This window comes from Amblyomma americanum, chromosome 6 (genome assembly GCF_052857255.1).
Source record: "Amblyomma americanum isolate KBUSLIRL-KWMA chromosome 6, ASM5285725v1, whole genome shotgun sequence".
In the NCBI taxonomy this organism is placed as follows: Eukaryota; Metazoa; Arthropoda; class Arachnida; order Ixodida; family Ixodidae; genus Amblyomma; species Amblyomma americanum.
Window position 1 is genome coordinate 84,829,704 of NC_135502.1, and position 20,658 is coordinate 84,850,361.

The 20,658-nt window shown below is 43.7% G+C and overlaps 1 protein-coding gene across 1 annotated transcript in view; it reads left to right on the plus strand.

Moving 5' to 3' along the window:
• The window catches only part of LOC144094816 (protein turtle-like), a 118,655-nt gene that overhangs the window by 58,427 nt on the left and 39,570 nt on the right, over positions 1-20,658 (plus strand). Inside the window, exons 2-3 of the mRNA XM_077628705.1 lie at positions 3,952-4,287; positions 19,825-19,935. Coding sequence (XP_077484831.1) covers positions 3,952-4,287; positions 19,825-19,935 — 447 coding nt within the window. The remainder of the gene's footprint in view (positions 1-3,951; positions 4,288-19,824; positions 19,936-20,658) is intronic.

Here is a 20,658-nt window from a genome sequence, read left to right on the forward strand (position 1 = left end):
TATTTTGCTTTCTGGTTTGAGTTCAAATCCTTTAACGTCTCGCCGATTTTCTTGGACTACGGACAGCCATTAAGACATCAAACAACGTAATAAACACTGCGATGAGATTACGCACAACTCACTGAATCGCCTTGATCGAGCCCGGCGCGGAACGATAAGAAAGGCCGCCCGCCGCCGTTATTTCAGTCGCCCTCGCGAATAAATTCCTCAACGAAACTGTCAAAGAATAAGACCCTGAGTCAGCGTTTGAAAACTCGCCTACCCTCCATGTTTTTCTTTTTCGTATTTCTGTTCTGATTTTTCTGTCAAAAGTGTAAAAGACATAAAGTTCCCTTGAATACTGTTTCTTTACTTTTTTGCTTCTTAAAGTGAACTTAAGATATGATTTTATCTCACTGCAGGGAACGAAGGAAGCGGGCACGATTACATAAAAAAAAAGAAAAATCTTGTTGGAAATAAAATTTTGGCAAACATACCTCCCCGCGACACTTTGGTTTGTTGGTTTGCTGCTCACTCCTTTTTTCCAAACATTTAATCTTTGACACCTGTGGGGCTCTTTCCTTTTTTTTCAATTAAATTCATCGGGTAGGGTTCGTTGCATTTGCCTCCCGCCCAGTCTTAATCTCTCGGTACGCTCTCGAGTGGCTCCCAATTCGAATAAGCAAACAAAATAAGGAGCCATGCGAGAGATCTGGGTGCTGCTGCTCCTTGCATGAACCATCCATGACCGCAGTGTGGGTGGGCTTGACTTGAACCTAAATAAAGACACACAAAAAGAAACAAATCTAAAAAGAATAATACCTCAGTTTTATCTTTCGCCTCAACGAAAAAAAAATCTTGCTCATCCTGGTACTCCACCTGCAGTTTTCATAATACTTACCCACGTCTTCTTGTCGCTATAAAAGGTCACAGCGACCGCCTCGCATATAGGCCTACACTTTGAGTAAACTGACTTGGCCGCGAGCCCCATATATATCTAGTACCTTCGCGCCACTTTTCGCTTGTTATTATCGCATACGCCTCGACTTCGATTTCATGTATGCCAACATCGCTGCAAAGCTTCGCTTAAGGGTCAGGGACATTGTGTGTGCGAAGTCCGTGCCCATCTTTTTTTTTTCTTTCCGTGGGCTTTCAAATTTACGTCTATATTCTTCCTAGGGGAGCGGGTAGGTGCAGAAAAATGCGGTCGCTTAAAAGCAGGCTTCAAATAAACACCACGGCAACGAAGCGAGACACGTGTTCCAGATGCTTTTGTGCAGATACAGCCAGGGCAGGTCACGCTAGGCGGCCCTTTCCTGCCAAGGAAACAGTGTGGCCGTGATCGTCGTTTCTCAGAGATATTCGAAACTTTCTTTTTATGGCCGGGGCTATTGTTTCATGAAGAATTTTATAGGCGTTATTTGAGGGACCACTCTTTTCGAAAGTTTTAATGTAACGCAGCCTGCAGGGCTGCCCTTCGAACAAAAAAGATTGTATAAAGGGCACAGAGACAGTTCTTGAGCTCGCTGAAACGTTTTGAGGCACTGAACGAGTGGTTTGCATGACAGTTTAGGTCTTTTTCATGGTAAGCATTGCACGAAGGTGCACAGCTGGAGAAAAAGATGCGGGAATTTGCGTGGAGATGTAAAGTATTATCAAAAGTGTTCATTTCTGCACAGTACGTCAGTTTCAAAAATCAAACTACACTCTTAACTAATGGAAAATAGTTCTAGATTGCCCAAGAAGTTTAATCGCACCAGCCTGTCCGCTGGGGCCACGATTATTGTAAGTGTATTTCTGCAGGGCAAATAGGCGCCAAAAGAATAACACATTTTGTTCACATGCAATCGGAAATTATTTTACTAGTCCTCATAGGCTTGTAATCGAATTTTATCCATTCACCGTCTCTCTGTTATCGTTTCATTTTTTTCTTGCCTACACGCCAGGAAGACAGGGCCTGAAAGTTAAAAATAGACGGGATGCTCTGGCGGCTGGCAATGTATCAAGAGATTTTGCCAAATTTAGTGATCTAGCGTGATTAACATAAAAATCGTAATTACAACAATCACAATCAGGTGTATTGCACATTACGCCGACCTACCGCAGCAGCACAACTAATCGGTCGAATATTGAGAATATATTGACAGAGGCCAGTCCTATAAAGGACCAGACTGAAGCCATTCATTTTCAATATTTGGCCGATTGCCTTGCTGCTTGGGTAGTATTTCAATATGCGAGGAAAATTTATACGCTGTGTCTTTCACTATTCCTACTATGTGTCAAGTTCAATATCAAAGCGGCTGCTTTAATATTGCAGAGCATATTGCTTATCTTTTCTTTTGTGCACCCCAGCCCCTCTCCCCCTTTTACGGCTGGGGAGTCTTTCATTAATTTTTTTTTCCTCTTTTATACCTACAAATGCGCAAACAGAGCTCTTCATTTTGGTTAAGCTGACCGCTAATAAATAATAGAAGTTTTCCACATTAACATCCCTAAAAGTGAAGTCCTATTTGCAAACAAAAAAAACAAACAAAAAGACGGTGACGGGATACAACTTTCCTTATTGGATGACTTTGGATTATGGCTTATGGGCGTTTAACGTCACAAAGCGAGTCAGGCTATGAGGGACACCGTAGTAAAGGGCTTCGGAAATTTCGATCAACTGGGGTTCTTTAACGTGCACTGACATCGCACAGTACGCGGGCCTCTAGAATTTCGCCTCCACCGAAATTCGACCGCCGCGGCTGGGATCGAACCCGCGTCTTTTAGCCAGAAGCCGAATGCCATGACCACTGAACCACCGCGGCGGCTCCTTATTGGATGAATTGGTTCAAAGTGATATCAACCTTTTAAAATTCAAGGTAAAGACATGAGCGCCACTAATTCGATTTCCTTGACACTTTTTCCGCTACAGTAAAAATCTTGTGCTCTTTAATATAAAAATAGTTTTCAGAGAATCAGGAACAATGTAGAAAAAGTGCCGAACTAGTGCTAAGGTTGACATTCAAGAAGCGGAGAGCTAAGCTTCGAATGTGTCGATAATTTCAACCCTTGTGTGACTGAGGTCAATTTTTGTTGCTCTTTTGCTCTTTTTACCGATTACACTACCTTTGCGGCGACATTTGTGATGGGATTGCTCACATGGGCTGGTTAGTACGCAGCAGGAAAGCTGAGTCAACAAGAGTACGATGTAGAAGTGACGTACAATACATGAGAGCTCCGTGCACAGCAATGCACAAGAATGTGCGTAGACAGCAAGCTTAAAAAATGAGGAATAATTCATAAATGCACACGAAGGCATAACCCGAGAGATCCGTGCACAGAAATACTCGGGATGTAGAAGCGCACAGCAAGAGCGCTTACTAATGCCCACAGTTCTCAAAAATACAAGCTCACAAGTTCGTACCCAACCACGGCGGCCGCGTTTTGATGGAGGCAAAACGATAAAGGGACCTGTGTTTTGTGCAATATCAGAGCACGTTAAAGATCCCCAAGTGGCTGAAATTACTCGGAGACCTCCACTACGGCACCTTTCTCTCTCTCTTCGGTCTTTCTCTCCAACCTTCCTCTCTTTCCTTACGGCGCGCTTCCTTTGTCCGCCGACATATGTGAGACAACTACTGCGAAATTTCCTTTTCTCAAAAAAATTCGTTTCATTTTCAACAAGAGACTGGACCATGAACACATTGGCAGAGACCTCTCGGGTCAGGAGGCAAATTAGAGAGATTAGACTCACAGGGTGGCGGCCTCCTCACCGGAACTATGGCAGTAGACCAAAATAAGGTTTAAAAACGTGTCTCTTGCCCCGAACAGGCCAATTCCAAGGAAAGTGCATAGTCGAACTCAAAACAGCAATTTTCACACGACAAGGCAAGGAACAAAACATTCGGGGTTTCGCATTCAACATGTTTCTAATTATTCACTTCGTTCCCTATGTCAAAGCAAATCTTTTCCTGCCTGCTCTGTTTGCAGCCTCGATCGTGTACACGGCCGTGGCCGGTGGCAAAGTGGCGCTGCCGTGCGACATCAGCCCTCCGTCTCCGGATGACTCGGTGACACTGGTGCTGTGGTACAAGGACGAGAGCCTGGCGCCCATCTTCACGCTGGACTCGCGGCGAGCACACGTGGGCCAAGCGCGCCAGTCACCGGGACCGGGTTTCGAACGGCGCCTGGTATTCGACATGAGCCACTCGCCGGCTAACCTGCAGATCGACCCCGTGCGGGACGGCGACGCCGGCGAGTACCGTTGTCGAGTGGACTTCCGCAAGGCGCGCTCCATCAACACCGTCATCAAACTCAAAGTTATAGGTAAGTTGCGGTTCGAACTCGCCAGATGTATCCTTTCCGGTATGCTATCCACTTAAGCGAAAACAGCGCAAAAGACGAGGACAAGGAAAGAAAACAACAGGACCAGCGCTATCTTCTTTCCTTGTCCTCTTTTTTTGCGCTATTTTTGCTTAAGTATGTATCACCAACTCGCCCGTCTTGCCATCGTGTTGAAATGTTATCCACGCAACGGCAGAAAACCTTAGAAAGGTTTAGGTAATGTTACACGAATCTCAACGGCAGTACTCAAGGATGCCATGTATACGTAAGGTGGCCACTGTCACTCTCATTTAATGGTCAGGGTCACTTGGTCATGAGGAAGATGATGGACGTCATGATTCGGGTTACATACCTTTTGACAATGAGTGTGCCACATAGCAGTAAGTAACAGGACCAGTTAATGTTAAGAATATCTGTTATGTATATGACCGATTGCTATGATTTTGCCAAGAAATCTACAAAGTGCTTCACTGTAGCAAAGCAATGCGCCGTACTATTAACACTGGAAGCCGAACCCACGTTCACCCACTGCCCGAATTATTGATCGAAGCCGTAACATCGCTTTTGTCGCGAAGTCCATTACGACTATGATTTAGTGTGCTGCGCGATCTTACCTAGCTTACTGCTGTGCACTCATTACAGTGTTCACCAATGTACTTGTTGCCTAAAATTATATTTGCGTTAAGAATGCCCGTTTGTGATTTCTGTAGGCGCTATGTGACTAGGAGAAACGTGGGGCTGATCCTTTCTACAGTCACAGCGAGCTCTTACAACTGCGCTCCTAAATTTTTGCTTCGATAGAGAGAGAAACCCTTTTATTGAAAAGCAGATATTTTGCCGCCACGAATAATTCACTGAGATGCTACTCTACGTGGGGAGGGAATTTGGTACAGATGTACCTAAGGAGAAAGGCGCACAAAATAATGAACTAATAGTAAAAAGAATGAAAAGTACTAATCAACAGAATAAAAATAAGTGCGATTGAATTCGTTCTGATGTGCCTCAACGAGTAGTGGTAAAGAGATATAAAATTTTGAACTGCAAAGTCCTCCATGGAGCCAGGTAGGAGAACTGTTGCACGCGCCGGTGCTCAAACACCTGGTCTCTACCCTTACTCTGTCTTATCGAGCTCCACCTCACTGAAAAGCAGTGAGGTTGAGATCGTGGCGCTTTTGACGATGTCTTTTTTTTTCTTCCGGGAAAGACAGGAGGCCGTTCGTGTAACAGTGTATTGTTTTAATGTCTACTATGTAACAATGCTTTATGCAAGCCGTTTATAATATGCGACGAGGAAAAAGGTCACGGCATCTTGATCTTTCACGTAGCACTCCATTTCGCGCTATGACAGCAAGCGTACCTAGAAGCATTCGTCAGACAGTGGTTCAGTGACATCTGCGGACACGAGTACGCCCGATGAGGGTTCGTCAGGATATACTACGCGTTTCAGAGCAGCCTGACAGTAATTTTAAGAATAGGATTTTCTAGGTGAAAAAGCCTGTTTGGCAAAGTAATACCAGCGTAGGCGGTTGTCAAAATCGGGTATTCAAGTTAGCAGTTAGAGGATGAATTAAATTTTAATTGTAACGTTTTAGACATTATGGATAAGCACCTAGTGCTGATTAGAGGTTTGTAGCTGACAGTTGTTAGACCTACACCTGTTCTTAGAATTTACGTAACGCAATTACCTTTGGCGCTGAGGTTCGACAAATCTTGGCCATTTCTGGCGCAATTCGAAAGATGCGCATGTTGTTCACAAAGCGACGTACGTAAGTGTACGTCACTCTGCGCCGCACGTGCCACGTGCCCTCCTCGTCCCCGACTTAGCAGGGCAAGTGAGCAGCAGCAAGCAGCGCGGTGGGACAGAGAAGGTCACGTGACATGTGCACTGCGGAGTGACGCAATTTGGTGGAAGTCGCTGAGCACACACAGCCGGCACGCAATTTTTGAATTGCACTAGAAATGGTTCAAATTCACTAAGCCACTACGCCAAGGGTAAATGCATCTTTTTAAGTTCTAAAAAACTGATATGGCTATTACTAATGGTCAGGTAGAAATCTCAAATTGCAAACAGTTGCTGACTCTAATAGTTATAAAAAGTTAAATATATGAATTTAGTTAATCAACTTCAAGTTTTTCCTGGCATCTACCCACCGTGGTATTGCACAGAGGAAAACTACATGTTTAAAAATCAGAAAAGCTATTTAAATTTTTGCGACAGGCTTCTTAAAAACAACTTGTACACTCGTACTTATGAAGGAAGTAAACAGCCACCGAAACCTAGGGAGCATAGACTAGTGTATTTTTCATAAAATAGACCGCTGTTGATTAAATACAGATTAATAGTGTAATAATTTTATCGTTTAAAAATCATTGATTAGAGAGCAGAAAAAAAAACCACATGCTGCCAGTAGGATCCGAACACAAGTCCTCTGAATTTCACGCACAGTGCTCTATCAACCAAGCTGCGCCGACGGCTGCCCTAGCTTCAGCTTTCAGGGGTATTTATGCCGCGTGTAACCTTACGTTGAGCTTCGAGTTTCCAAGTATTACCTAGAGGGAAAGCTGACACTGCCGTCTATGCGAGTTCCTTAAACGGCACATCATCCACCGTGGGAATGCCGGAAAGACAGCGTGGGCATACTTGTCTTGGCCCTAAAACATGACTACGAATGCAGAAATACAAATTTTCGCGACATATGTCATCGCTGTGTTTTGTCCCTTCCTTGTTTGGTTTCGAGCTGCTGAGCTGGTTTACAAGAACCATGTCTTACCAACTCGCCGACCAGTTCATGTTGTACAGCAAAGAAGCGTTGTTTTACAATCAGTATGTCGTGTAATAAAATTTGCTAACTTTGCGTCGCAGCAAATGAGCAGAAAAGTAGATAGGCTTTAACGATAACCGTATTTGGCCATGGCGAGAGAGGGCTTTTTCTTCATGCCGCCAATATAGCTAACCGTGGAAACTATTTTTTTTTGCGTTTAACGGACACAATCTTCAACGCGAAAATTCTTTCAGAAAAATTGTTTGCGCTTAAGTTATTACATTTCAGAAGCTTCCATTTTCGCATTGTGAAAAACAAACGTTTCATTGGTGTAGTCTGCTCTTGCGGGACGCTCCCTGTGTATTTGCATAGACTATGTTCGTCCCATGAGAAACTTGTCGTAGCCCTCGCTTTTCTATGAGAAACTAGTTCACACGCACTAAGTGCCGGCTGCTCGCCATGTCCTCGCGCAGCGCTTACAGATTTTGACAAGAAAAACATGAATTAGGAAGCGCGAGCCTGTCCTACCAAAAGTAAGTGACGGTCGTGTTCATGCTGACAAACGCAACATTCGGGTATTAAGGCGAAAGCCTTTATTGGCTCATACTCGCGGTGACCATCCCTCCGGTCACCTGACCGCGCGGTGTCCGTCCGTTATATCCTAGGTCATGTGACTATGTCTGTCCGTTACATCCTAGGTCAAGTGACCTTGTCCGTCCGTTACATCCTAGGTCACGTGACCTTGTCACGTGTTCACAACCTGCCAACTGGACTGTGACCAAACTGCCCACTGTGGCGGGTGGTGTGATCCGCCGCCAAGCGACAACTGCGCATGCGCACCATACCGTCACCGCTCAAATTCAAACGAGTGCAATGAGTCGCAAACGGTTTTGCCTGCTCGCAGTTAAGAGACAGCTAAGTGCCTCCAACCAATTTTTTCGTCAATTAATTTATGAAGTGGTTTCTGTATGCCTCATTTTCCAGAAATTCGGGTATCTGCGTTGTCGGCGTCGGCGTTGGCATTGTGAGCGAAAAATCACGAGCATGACAATGGCAGGTGGTCCCCAGAGAGCAACGTAGGAAGCAGATGGGCAACCTAGATCACGTGACCTTGCGGCGTCATCAGAACGTGACATCGGATAGTGTGCAAGCTGCCTATCGTGGCAGGTGGCAATTAAGTTAATGATTGGTGGCTCTGGAAGAGCAACCTTGGCCGCACAAGAGACACTGCAGGGAAATGGCGCATCGCTTAACCGCTGCACCACTGCACTAGGAGGGGTATGAGGACGCCGAGGGATCTATGCATGTAAAGTAGATAACGACTTTCTGCATATATGGGAAGGAACGCGGTACGCTAGCGCATCATACGTTTAAGGTGCAGCTTAAGTGTCCGATCTAATTGTTTCATCAGACTGCTTGCTCTATAGATGAGAAAAAAAAGAAAACGGACGAATTTCAACTTTTTCCCAGTAAATCTGTGAAATCCGGCTGATCCCGCTAATCCGCGTTTAAGCCCCTTCTACTTGGCAGTACTCCGCGATGTTACATAAGAACGTACAGGGCCAACATTATTTACCCCCGCCGGCTGCGAAAGTGCAGGGAGCATGCAAGAGGATTTAAGTTTTTAATCTGTAATCTTCACAGCAAAGTAAACGGTAATTCCGCGGGTAGACGGCAATCAGGTTCGAGCATGCTGCACCAACTTACAATTTTTTTGAATTGAATGTTAAACTGTCTGAATCAAGCCTTAAAGTTAACTACATGGTGCAGCTGCTTTTCCGGCGGATACTACATGCCGTTGACCTTGATTTCTTTCAACGGTCAGGTTGTATCAGTGGAAGGTCTGTAGCGCGTGTAAGAATGTCCGCACAGCAACACAACCCTACAAAGTGTTCCTCATACACTAAGCTCTCCAATGAAAGGAAACGAAAGGAATGGAAGAAATAGCATGAAAGAGAATGAATAGTTCCCCGACGTTGTTAGGCCCTCTTCAGCGTCAACCCGAAATTTGATTTCTTTCTTCGACTCCTGCTTCACTGTCCGAGTTTTTGCTCAATCGATAATAGTTTTTTTTTCTTTTTCAGCTCAGTGCATTAGGCCTCTCATAGCCTGCATTTCCACCGAATAGATCCGTAGTGAACCTAGCAGTTGGCACATTAGTGGTGTTTTCGCGTCCTTGCACACTTTCCGCCAGCACTTCTTTTCTCGGTTAACCAAGCTAAAATATCCAAGCTCATAAATCACCCTCTCTCCTCTATAATAAAATCTGCAGCCTCGTGATTTTCAGACACGCGCCGCTCTACCTTTTCCTTTCTTCAAACTTCGCGGAAGAAACAAAAAGAGAGAAAAAGTTTGGTTTAATGACCAGTACAGGGCTTTTCCTGGTCACCTGGCTTTCCCTGGGCCCCTCCATATAATAAAGGTAACAGATGAAGTGACCGCGCTTACGCAAACCAAGTACAGAGCTCTCGCGAACACGGACGCACACTCAGTATTGTCTACAGGACGATGTTCATTTTGACGTCCCTGGTGAAAGCCAGAAGGTTAGGTGTGAAGCTTTTGATTTTTATAGTAAAATGATATGTAGGAATAAAAAATACTTATTTACGCACGACATAAATCTCTAGGGTACAAGTATCAGCGAAACAAATTGTACATTTAGCATGCGCAATCTCGTGGCAGGCGCAATCACATGTGGCGAGGGAAATTTGCTGCTAGGGCGAAAACGGTGATCACTCCGGGGTATTCAGTACACAGAGGAAGTGATTCGATGAGAAATGGCTGAGATTCGATGGTATTGGGCGTATTTAGGGTGACTAAGCATAACGCATGCGCACTTCAAAGCCCGCTATTCAATATGCTCAGATAGCAAATTTGCGCTGAAACTATATTCCGCAGCGTCAGAACATTGCCTGCACACTCGTCGAATCTTTGGCAGTGCTGCAAGAAACTAATGAATAGCAGAGAAGCATCAATGATGATAGATATTTTTCAATAGACAGGGTTTATAGCGCACAACTGATAAAAATGCATGGTAAAAGCGCTGATGTCCTCGGAACTTTTGACTGCACAGTGGCGTTTAAATGCAGGAAACCCGTACCTCGCGGGGAATACATTTGAAAATTGTCTGCAGGGACCGTCGTTCTCTTGTAGTGTTGCTGCTCCGGCCGAAGAGTTTCCGTCGCTTGCAAGTGGTCGTAAAGACAAGGGTGCATGTTTTGTGACACCCACCGGAAATAATTTTGGGCTCAAGAGCACTGGCGCTCCACCAGTGGCGATAAGAGAATCTCTTTGTGCTTGCTTTTACACCACTGGCTGTGGAGAGGACTGTCAGAGGCTGTAAATGGCTTCTGCGCCTACTGTGACGCCGCCGAAAACTCCAGTCTTCGCATGTCGTTAAGGGAAGGGTAGGCATTTAGGTAGGGAGCTTATCATGGTCAAGGATTGGCCTAGTCCATCGTTTCCTACCATGGGGGCTTTCAAGACTGGGGATGGAGCAGCTTTATGGTATCACTTTTGCGGCCGAGAGTAAACCGGAAAGCTTAGGCGTTTTCCTAATAAATAGCAGCTTTAGCAGCTTTGCCATCTTCTGTAAGATGGCGAGGCTGAAAAGTCAAGGAAAGAGGTTTATGCCCCCTCCTTTAAAATTACTCGAAGGACAAGTCAAAGAACAAGAACGAAGAGATCCGAACTTGCGAAAAGAGTTGCGTGGGGAGTGAATCACATCAAGATAACGCAGCACCTGCAAACCATAGCACTGTTAAAATCTGTGACTGAGAATGCAAAACTTAAAAAAATTGTTTTTCTTCAGCGCCCACTCACTACGGAAGACCCATACCTTTTACGCGTAAAATTTCTACTTTTCATTGCAAAAAAAAAAGACCTAAGGTGATTTTGCCCAGAAGCCGCATCCATGATACCACACAGTCATTTAGGAATCCTTGTGCTTCTATGAGGTATGTGCAAATTTAAGCAGTTAATACTCAAGTTAAGGCTCTTCTCCGTCACTAAATCTACCATCAATTATTCCTATACGACCTGAACGCTTGAACCACAGGTATAAAAAACAGTCGCTGCATATTTCAAGTAAAGCAGAGCCCCCTCAGCTGTTCTGAAATAGAAGAATGGTGCTTCACGCTCTGGAGCTGCTTTTAATTTGGCCAGACTACGAGTTTTCTTTCCAATTTTTTCGCCGCGTTTTTATTATCTGATGAATTGCGCACCTTGCCTATCTGTGTAGGCTAAGGAAACAGACAAGGAAACGAGCCAGGCAAGGAAGCGTCTTGAGTATTAATGATGTTGGCGGATGTGCATTGCATTTATTATTCTCACTAGTAGCGCATTCTGGTTGTTTTAATGATAAACTCAGTAAATTGTGGCGAACGAAATATGCGGTTATAATTCATGTGCATTCAACGGCAATTCATAGTGCGGTAAATGTTGTATATTGATTACTTTCTTTTCCTGTGTGAGCTGCTATTATTTAAAGAAGACTAGCGCTTAACCAGCTTTCTGCTTGAGAGCACATTGCTAGTTGAAAAAGAAAGTTTCCGTCAGCTTTTAGTATGTACATTTTAACTGAGGCACCGGGAAGAAAAGGTGCAATGTCTTATGCGAGTTCCATTAAGTAATGAACCTTTAGCCAATTTGGCGACAATAGAAAATTTCTGAGGTCGTCAACGGATTCTTTCTTTAAGAATATAGTTAATGATTTGTAATCTCCATCTCGGTGGAATGAAGAAAGAGGAACAATAAAATATAAAGCAAAGCTAAATATACATCCAAAATTTCATAGCGACTCTTCTAAAATGTTAAATACACATGCATGTGCTTCAAACGCAGGCTACTTTAGAAGCTCTTCTGCTTGACACGGATATGCTACAAATACACAAATATACTGCTAGGCGTTGTACATTCTATGTTCGAATGTGATACTATAAAATAAACTAAGTATATATCTTAGCGCATCGACCGCGCCATTCATTAGAAGTTCCTCTACTGCTCGCATGTTTAACTTCAGACATTGGAATAAATATTCAATCTTTCAATGTAACTGACGGTTAGCAATTCCAATAGTCAGACATTTTGTGCTAGTAGTATGCTCTACGTCCCCATTATTATAAAAAAAAAATATCCGAATGGTGAGAAGAAAGGCTTTTATAGGCTGCGAGAAGATAAAGGCAGACTTAAAGAGATAGAGATTAAAAGCGTGCAACATTTTTGTATATTTCGTAACTATTTGTTCACATTATTCATAATGCAACTTTTATCGCGATCTTCCGATACTAGAGTTCATGGTGAGCATATAGTCCAGTTTGAGTGCCAGTTAATCCTGAAGGAAACAACTGATATAAAGCAAAAAAAAAAGTTTCTAGACGCTCCTTTGAGGAACCCAATCATTAAGTACCTTAGCACTGGATTGAAATTTTTCAAATCGATTAACTTGACGACGGTCCTTGAAGAAACTTCGAATTAATGTAATGGTGTCATGTACCCCATAACAAGTTAACTTTTTAAAGAGTAAAACTGTTTACCGAACCAAATGCTTTAGTGAAGTCGAAGAATATGCCTATTGCTACTGCTCCAGAATCTGTGAATTTTGTAACCCATATCTGCAGTGGAGCCAACAGAAATTGCGGAACTTCCTTTTTTGAATCCAGGTTGTTAGGTGGACAGAAGAATAAGGTTTTCCAAATAGTTGCTATGTCTTACACCAACCAATATTCAGTGACTTTGCTAAAAGCAATAACATTGTATTTGGTCTACACTTATTAATATTTTGTTATCATTTGTCTCAAAGAAAAGAAGACGTGATACAACTTTTTTTTTTCTGCAAAAACAGGAGTGAAGAAAATTAGGTTAGCTATGTGAGCGTGAACTGGAAAATAACTTTGACTAGTGAAGTGAGTGGGAGAATAAGAATGAGGTGGAGTGCATTCGGCGGGCACCCTCAAGCCATGAATAGCAGTTTACTAGTCTCTCTCAATAGGAAGGTATACTAACCTATGGGGCATACGCCTGCAGGCTAAAGAAATGTGTTGAACTTAAATGGAGGAGAGCACAGGAGGCTATGGAAATCAAAATTATAAATGTAGCGTGAAGATACAGGAAAAAAGCATAGTGGGTGAGGGAACAAACAGGAGCTAAATACGTGGCAGTCTAAGTCAAGAAGAAGAAATGGGCATGCGTAGGGAACGTAATGCGAAGGCAGGAGAAGGCAAGCGTAGCAGAGGGTGCGAGAGTGTCGAGCGTACCGATGGGATTAGGAAGTTTGCGGCGATTAAGCGGCCAGAGCTGACACAGGACACGGCTAATTGGAGGGAATGGGAGAGGGGTTCGTCCAGCAGTGTACATAAGTACGCTGATGATGTTGTTAATGAGTGTTCCACTAATTTTACGCAGTTTGTCACTTGATGATTTTAATTTATTAAGCTCTTTGCTGGTTCGTAGTGAGGCGTTATCAGCACTGATTTCTTCACAGCGATTCGAGCTTCCAAACCGTAAAATCTTCGACAACGTTGACCTTATTCGGCAGCCATTCAAGGAATTTATTTGCAGAACAACGCAGCTTGAATTTGACTCAACTGTGGGCAGATTATGAAAGCAAGAAGGCGAATCATGTGCAACAGCGTCGTTATCGAGTTGCGTGTCTACCACTGCGCGCATTATGTGAAATCCTTTCCAATTTGGCAGAATAGCAATTAGGACATTTCCACTTTTCAGCTCATTTTCACTTTTACTTTTCAAGAAGCATCAGAAACATGAGAGCATTTGCACATGAGAGGAATACCCATACTCACAGGATGACATTTTTGTTGTCTACAGCAGACACTATCTCTTTGAAAGTGGTGCACACATCCCGTGTCATGATCCTTTTATATTTTGGTTACAGCGCAAAAAAAATGGTAGCATCAGTGATTGAACAGAAGCAGAGACCTGGGAGTTGATCTACACAGAGCCCCTAAGAGTTCGAGTTATACCAGAGACACAGAGGCTGCTTCAGCCTTCACGAGCGCAACTCGACGCGACTAATACTGCCTTATGAAAGCCTACAGACCTTTATTTTTCTGCGAAAGTTAATGGGAGAGAAGGGAGGGGGAAGGGAAGGCTTATCCGGATACCTTTCGTGGAATATAATTTTCTTTCGTTGTGCTATCTATAAAAAAAATTCTACAAGCGATGCGCTGAAAATATAACCTGAACCCTCATTGTCTAAGTTCTCCCGTGCATACTGGAACGAAGATGGCTTTTTTGCTGTTAGCTTTTCAGCTTTAAAATTATGCTGCTTCCTCTGTGTCTCCGCAGAAACGTCATACAACCGAAAAAATGCTGGTTTGGGGCTAATCCTGAAAGGGAGACGGTCGCCAGGTGCTAGCTTATCCATGCTCCGTTGACGCAAGAATAGATAGAAAAGAATAAATGCAATTATTTACGCTCAAATTAATTTACTGATTTACCGCTTCCATGAAATCCTTGCAAGACGCGCTGCTTATAAAAAAGCCAGCCAGAGTGAATTTTATAAGACACTATCGGGCGTTGCATAGCATCAAACTCCAGGTGAGCTAAGCACAGCTCTGAAGAAACATACTAAACAGAGAACAGGCAAGGATCCAATTCCGTCCACGGCCGAGGGTAACGAGATCCCCTGTAATGACTGCGTGGGCTCTCGGATCTCGATTGACATCAGGTGCGCTGCTAAGCAATAACGTCCCACGCGAGTTCCGTGTAGGGCACAGGCTCCGGTGGCTCCCAACTAGAGATGGAAGGACAGAGACAAAGGTTGTGGGTAGACTTACTTCCGTTTGTTTATACTTCCTGACAATTATTAAAGTAATCAAATGCAGCGAAAGTCCAAATACACAGCTGATCTTTACCGTCCACGGGTGGCATGTCGACAGAGCGCTCCAATAAAAAGGCATTATGTTTCTGTCGGCCACGGTAATTGCGGCTTTATTGGACATGCGTTATCAACGCAGTTTTCATGTTCTTTTCCAACTGAGTTTCATGGCTTCCGGTTCTGTTACATGCACTCCACGAGTACAGTAAAACAAAGTTATTCGCTGTCATTTCTTGAACACATGAAAAATAGCACCGATCTACATGGTTAGTAAGGCCGGGCAAAAACAAGGTTTTCTTGTGCGTTCCTGCGAAATATTCCGTTTTCTCGTAAGCTGCAAGACAATGGGTACTCGCGTCCCTCAAAATGGTGCAACTATCTGCATGCTTGCACTTTCTCAGAGAAGTGTCTTAAGCCCCGCTTTTACTGGCGTATAAACTATACTGTAATAAACCACTGTAACAACGTACACAAGAAGCCTGAACCCCCTATACAGCAAATTTGATTGGCTTTTATTTTTGCACAGCAACTGCACTGCACTGTCCTATTTGTTTCTGACCTGCTTCCTAACCGCACAACATTTGGAGTGAAAATTGCAAAAGTAACTTATCGTAGTACATCAAGTTTCATGCACCTGCATATATATATATATATATATATATATATATATTAAGGACGCCAACAGTCACCGAAATGAAGGTGCATATGGGAATGTTTCTATTTTTTTAATTTGTAGTGCCAATCAATTGGTTTAAAGAAAATTACTTATAAAGCAACCCCTCATTTCATTTGCCATATATATATATATACATATATATATATATATATATATATATATATATATATATATATATATATATATATATATATATATATATATATATATATATATATATATATATATATAGAAAGATAAACGTATTTGGTTGCTAGAGGCAAAAATTCAAAGTTGAAAACGCTTCATTTAGCCATAGATTTATTTTGAGTCGACGTTTCGGACAGAGCGTGTCCTTTCTCAAGACTGAGGTTACAGGGGTCTTCTTCCTCTTCTTAAGGAGTTGGCACTGGCACACATGTACGACACATGAACAAAAGAAACAAACGGAGGCAAACAATACTAGAAAAGATACAGATAGAAAGGGAAAAAAGGGGAACAAATAAAAAATAAAAACGTGTTGTCCCCCGCCACCCACCCCGAAGCCGCGGGGAGCCGACCCCAGATGAGGGAAAAAAAAAAGGAAAACAGAGAGCGGGAGGGGATAATGAGTACCCATCAAGGCAACAGAGCGGCGGCGTGTAAGGTGCACAGGAGCAGACGGTGGCGGGATAGCCCTACACACAAAAGTTAAAGACGCATGCACTCGCGCTTCTTTCTTCTGTCCCCTCACCTCTTTTATTTCATTTCTCCCACCTGCCTGCTATCCTTTCTTTCCGCTGCCCCACCTCAGGTGCCGCCGCACGTGATGGCAGATGCCGGGGTTAGCAAAAATCTTTTACCTTCCTTTTATGTTATTTTAAATAAACCACTACCACCACCACCACTCGCGTGCCCCGACCATAAAGAGTAAACAAATAAACAGAATAAAATGCAGACAGGGCCGGAGCTTCCGTCATCTGTAACCACTTCGGCAGCCAGAGCCAAGGCCGAATCAGCGGCGCCGTGAGCTTAACTAGACACACGTGCACTGTGCATGAAAACACCCAGACACACAACAGTAAAACATCCGAGCTCATGGCAGTGTCGTGTGGCGGCTAAATGAAAATGGCGGGAGCATTTAAGCGAGTAAGGTGTACAGAAACAGACGGTGGCGGAATTGTCCAACATATATAAATTGGAGATGCTTGCACTCGCGTGACCTGGCCAGAAAAAGTAAACAAATAAACAGAGTAAAATGCAGACAGGACAGGAGACTTCCGTCATCTGGAACCATTTCCGCAGCCCGAGTCAAGGTAGAATCAGCGGCGCCGTGAGCTTAACTACACACACGTGCACTGTGCCTGGAAACACCCACAAAATAAAAAAAAGTGGAAAAACATCCGAGTTCGGCCAAGTGTGGTGTGGGAGGTAAATGTGAATGGCGTGAGCACTTAGGCGAGGGTTCTTCAATTGCACCCCCTCGTCAAGGTAATCGAACTGGGAAGATAGGGGCAGGATGGGGTAGGGAATGAAGAAATTTGTGTGAGCTTGAAAAAGATGTCGCTGGCAAGAAACGACCGAGGTATGTCAAGCTGGCTCTCGTAATGTCAGCAACGGCCCTGCAAGGGGCGGATGGAGGACAATACACCTGGACTTTCATTAATGCCGTGAGGAATTGTTTCAGATTTGTAAATGAAGTACGACTCGCGTTGTTCTCTTTCCCGGGTGTTGTGGAACCCACCCTGTAGGACTGTTAACTTAATTGCATCAAATGGGTGGTTTCGCTCATTAATGTGTTTTGACAAGGGAAGGTTGGGTACGGATAAGATATGTGCGCGGTGGTTATTAAAGCGAATTCGTAGAGGGTTGACGGTCCGTCCAATGTACTGCATACTGCACACACTGCATTCTAGGAGGTATATTACGTTGCAGGAATCCCAATCAAAGTTGCCATTAATTTCCCATTTGAAGCCTGAAGCTGTGCTTACTGCACAGCTTGATGTTTGTATGTGTTTGCAGACCTGGCATCTACTTTTTCCACAGGGCCGGCACCCCAAAGCCGGCTGGTTATTTGTTTTTGAGTGTAGAAGAATATTTTTAATGTTTTTTGGTCGTCTGTAGATCACGTGAGGGGGAGCAGTGAAAATTTTGGTGAGGCGCTCGCTTTGTTCGAGGATGTTGAAATGTTTTCTGGGGATTTTGTTTACGTTAGGCGGGTTACTGGTGAAGGTAAGTACGAGATTTGCCCGGTGGTCTGTTTCGTCGTTGTAGCGACATCCCTCCAGTATTTGCTCTCGGTTGAGTTTAGATGCCTTTTCAATGGCATCGTCGACAATGGCGGGGGGGGGGGGGGGGGGGGGTATCGTTGCTTAATGAGGACTCCTCGCATGCGTTTGGAATTTTTTACGAAGACCTCGTCTTGGGAACATATTCTTTTAAATCGATGTGCCTGAGAGTATGGGATGCTTGTTTTAGAGTGACGAGGATGGCAGCTTTGGAAGTGTAGGTATTGTTGGCGGTCCGTCGGTTTTCTATATACACCGGTGGTAAGTGAGCCTTTGTTTACGGAAATCTCAACATCTAGAAAGTTAATTTTGGTGTTGGAGTACGTGTAAGTGAAAGATATGTTGGGGTGGACGAGGTTGAAGTTTTCAATAAAACGTATGAGTTCTTGCTCTGTGTCAGTCCATATTAAAAAGATGTCATCCAAGTAGCGTTTGTATAGGGTGGGCTTAATGGGGCAATCTTTCAGAAATTTGGATTCAATACTATGCATGAAGATATTGGCGTAGGTTGGTGCCATCCTTGTACCCATGGCTGTACCATTAATTTGCAAATAGTGTTCATTGTTAAATTCGAAGTTGTTATATTCGAGTACGATTTTTGCCAGTATTTCTAAAACACGTGGGGTAGGGGTTTCCTCCTTTCTGTTTTGTTCATACGCTTCGATCAGAGATTTAATGCCATCGGAATGAGGAATGTTTGTGTAGAGAGAGACTACATCTAGTGTTGCCAGGAAGGCTCCTTCCGGGAGTTTGAGACCTGCTATTGCGCGAAGGAAATGGTTTGTGTCGCGTATGTATGATGCGTGTGTTGTTGGAATATGTCTAATTAGTGCGTCAATGTAACTGGAAATTGGTTCTGTAATCGTGCCGATGCCAGATACTATAGGGTGGCCAGGATTATTCTTTTTGTGGATTTTCGGTAACATGTAGAATCGGCCCGGCGACGGTTGTGGTGCGGTGAGGGCTTTAGATAACCGTAGGGATATGTCCCCATTCTTCGCAAGTTGACCCAGGGTCTCCGCTACAAAATGTTGGTATTGCGCAGTTGGGTCTGCTTCAAGACGTTGATAGAAACTAAAGTTAAAGAGTTGTCTCAAGCCTTCTTCAATGTATTTTTCGCTGTCCATGACAACTATACCACCTCCCTTATCCGCTGGCTTTATGATTATATCTGTCCTTCTTCTCAGAGCCTTCAATGCATCCCGTTCGTTTTTAGACAAGTTCTGCCTCCCTGGAGTGTGGTTCTTGTAGGCGTAAATAATATCTTTCTGGACGGCGTTAATGTACATGTCCAAGTGTTTGTCCCTTCCTATACTAGGAGTCCAGTGGTGGTTAGTAACGACGAGTTCTCTGCTATCCGCGGTAACCGCGCCCGATCGAAGAAGTATTCCCGAAGTCTCAACATTCGTGTCGTACATGTGTGCCAGTGCCAACTCCTTAAGAAGAGGAAGAAGACCCCTGTAACCTCAGTCTTGAGAAAGGACAGGCTCTGTCCGAAACATCGACTCAAAATAAATCTATGGCTAAATGAAGCGTTTTCAACTTTGAATTATATATATATATATATATATATATATATATATATATATATATATATATATATATATATATATATATATATATATATATATATATATATATATATATATATACAGCTAACTGTACGTGGCATCCTTTCATAAAAATAACAAAAATGGGCTGAGAGAAAACAGTACAAAGCACATTGCGCTCATTTCGGGCTCAGCGTATGAGCACTGACGTCTCTATTAAGCAAACGCTTCCAGTACTTCCATTAACCAGAGTAGGCCCGAGATTCGGCAAGAACCAAACTCACGCGTGGTTGTTTGAAACGCTATAAGAATGTGGTGCTCAGAATACGCGCAAACGCGTACTCGCACACCCACACACATGTGACGTTACGCTCCCGCGCACTTTTCTCCTAGCGACGTGCGCACGTGCGGAAAGTCTAAACCGCAACTTTTCACTTTATGTGCGCAGTACCTCCGGGAAATCCGGCTATTATGGACGAAGACGGACGCAGGCTGGAAGGCCTCGTGGGCCGCTTCAGCGAAGGACGAAAGCTGAAGCTCCTCTGCGAAGTTGAAGGAGGTATGTGAAAGAGCCACAAAGGAACGATCCCCCTTTTTCTTGCTCTTCCCTCCCTCTCTTTCCTTCCCTATTTTGCGTCCTTTTCTCCCGGGTCTTCCTGTGCGCCTCCCCAATCTTAGTCTCTCTCTCTTCCCCGTCCACTTTAACCGTTTCTTTGTCGCGTCGCACGGCCATTCCTCTCCCAGTTTCCAAAAAGAAATGCCTCCTGCACGAGCGACAGGTCTTAATCTCTCACGGGTGTGTTTCGCTTGCTTTTTCGGTGTTTTCTTTGTTTATCTTAGCTTTCTTCATTTCCTCTTGAAAGCTTGAAATATGTTGCAGAAAAATACTCCCGTGTTCTGGATGGGAAGTCTGTTTTTTCGTTTAGACTGTTTTGATGTCGGACAGTTCGTAACTGCGCACTTTTCTTTTCGAGCAGCAGTTAGGGTTGAGAAATTTCTTGCTTTCACTGTTTATTGGTGTTGTCGCAGTCATGGTCGGCTATTTCATTGAAACGGAAACCACCAGGTTTTTCAGAGATCGCTGTCGCGCCGCAAATATTGTAACTGAAATTCAATTGCCATCTTACATGAAGTTCCCTTTTAGAAGTTACTGTTAGTAACATTGCTGAGGTCAGTATAGCGCTGATGGAGTCCGTGAAAATTATTCTCCTTACCAGAAAATTGGCAATGTTCTTAGAGACGATTCAAGTTCTAAATTTTGATCACCCTCGCAAAATCTTAT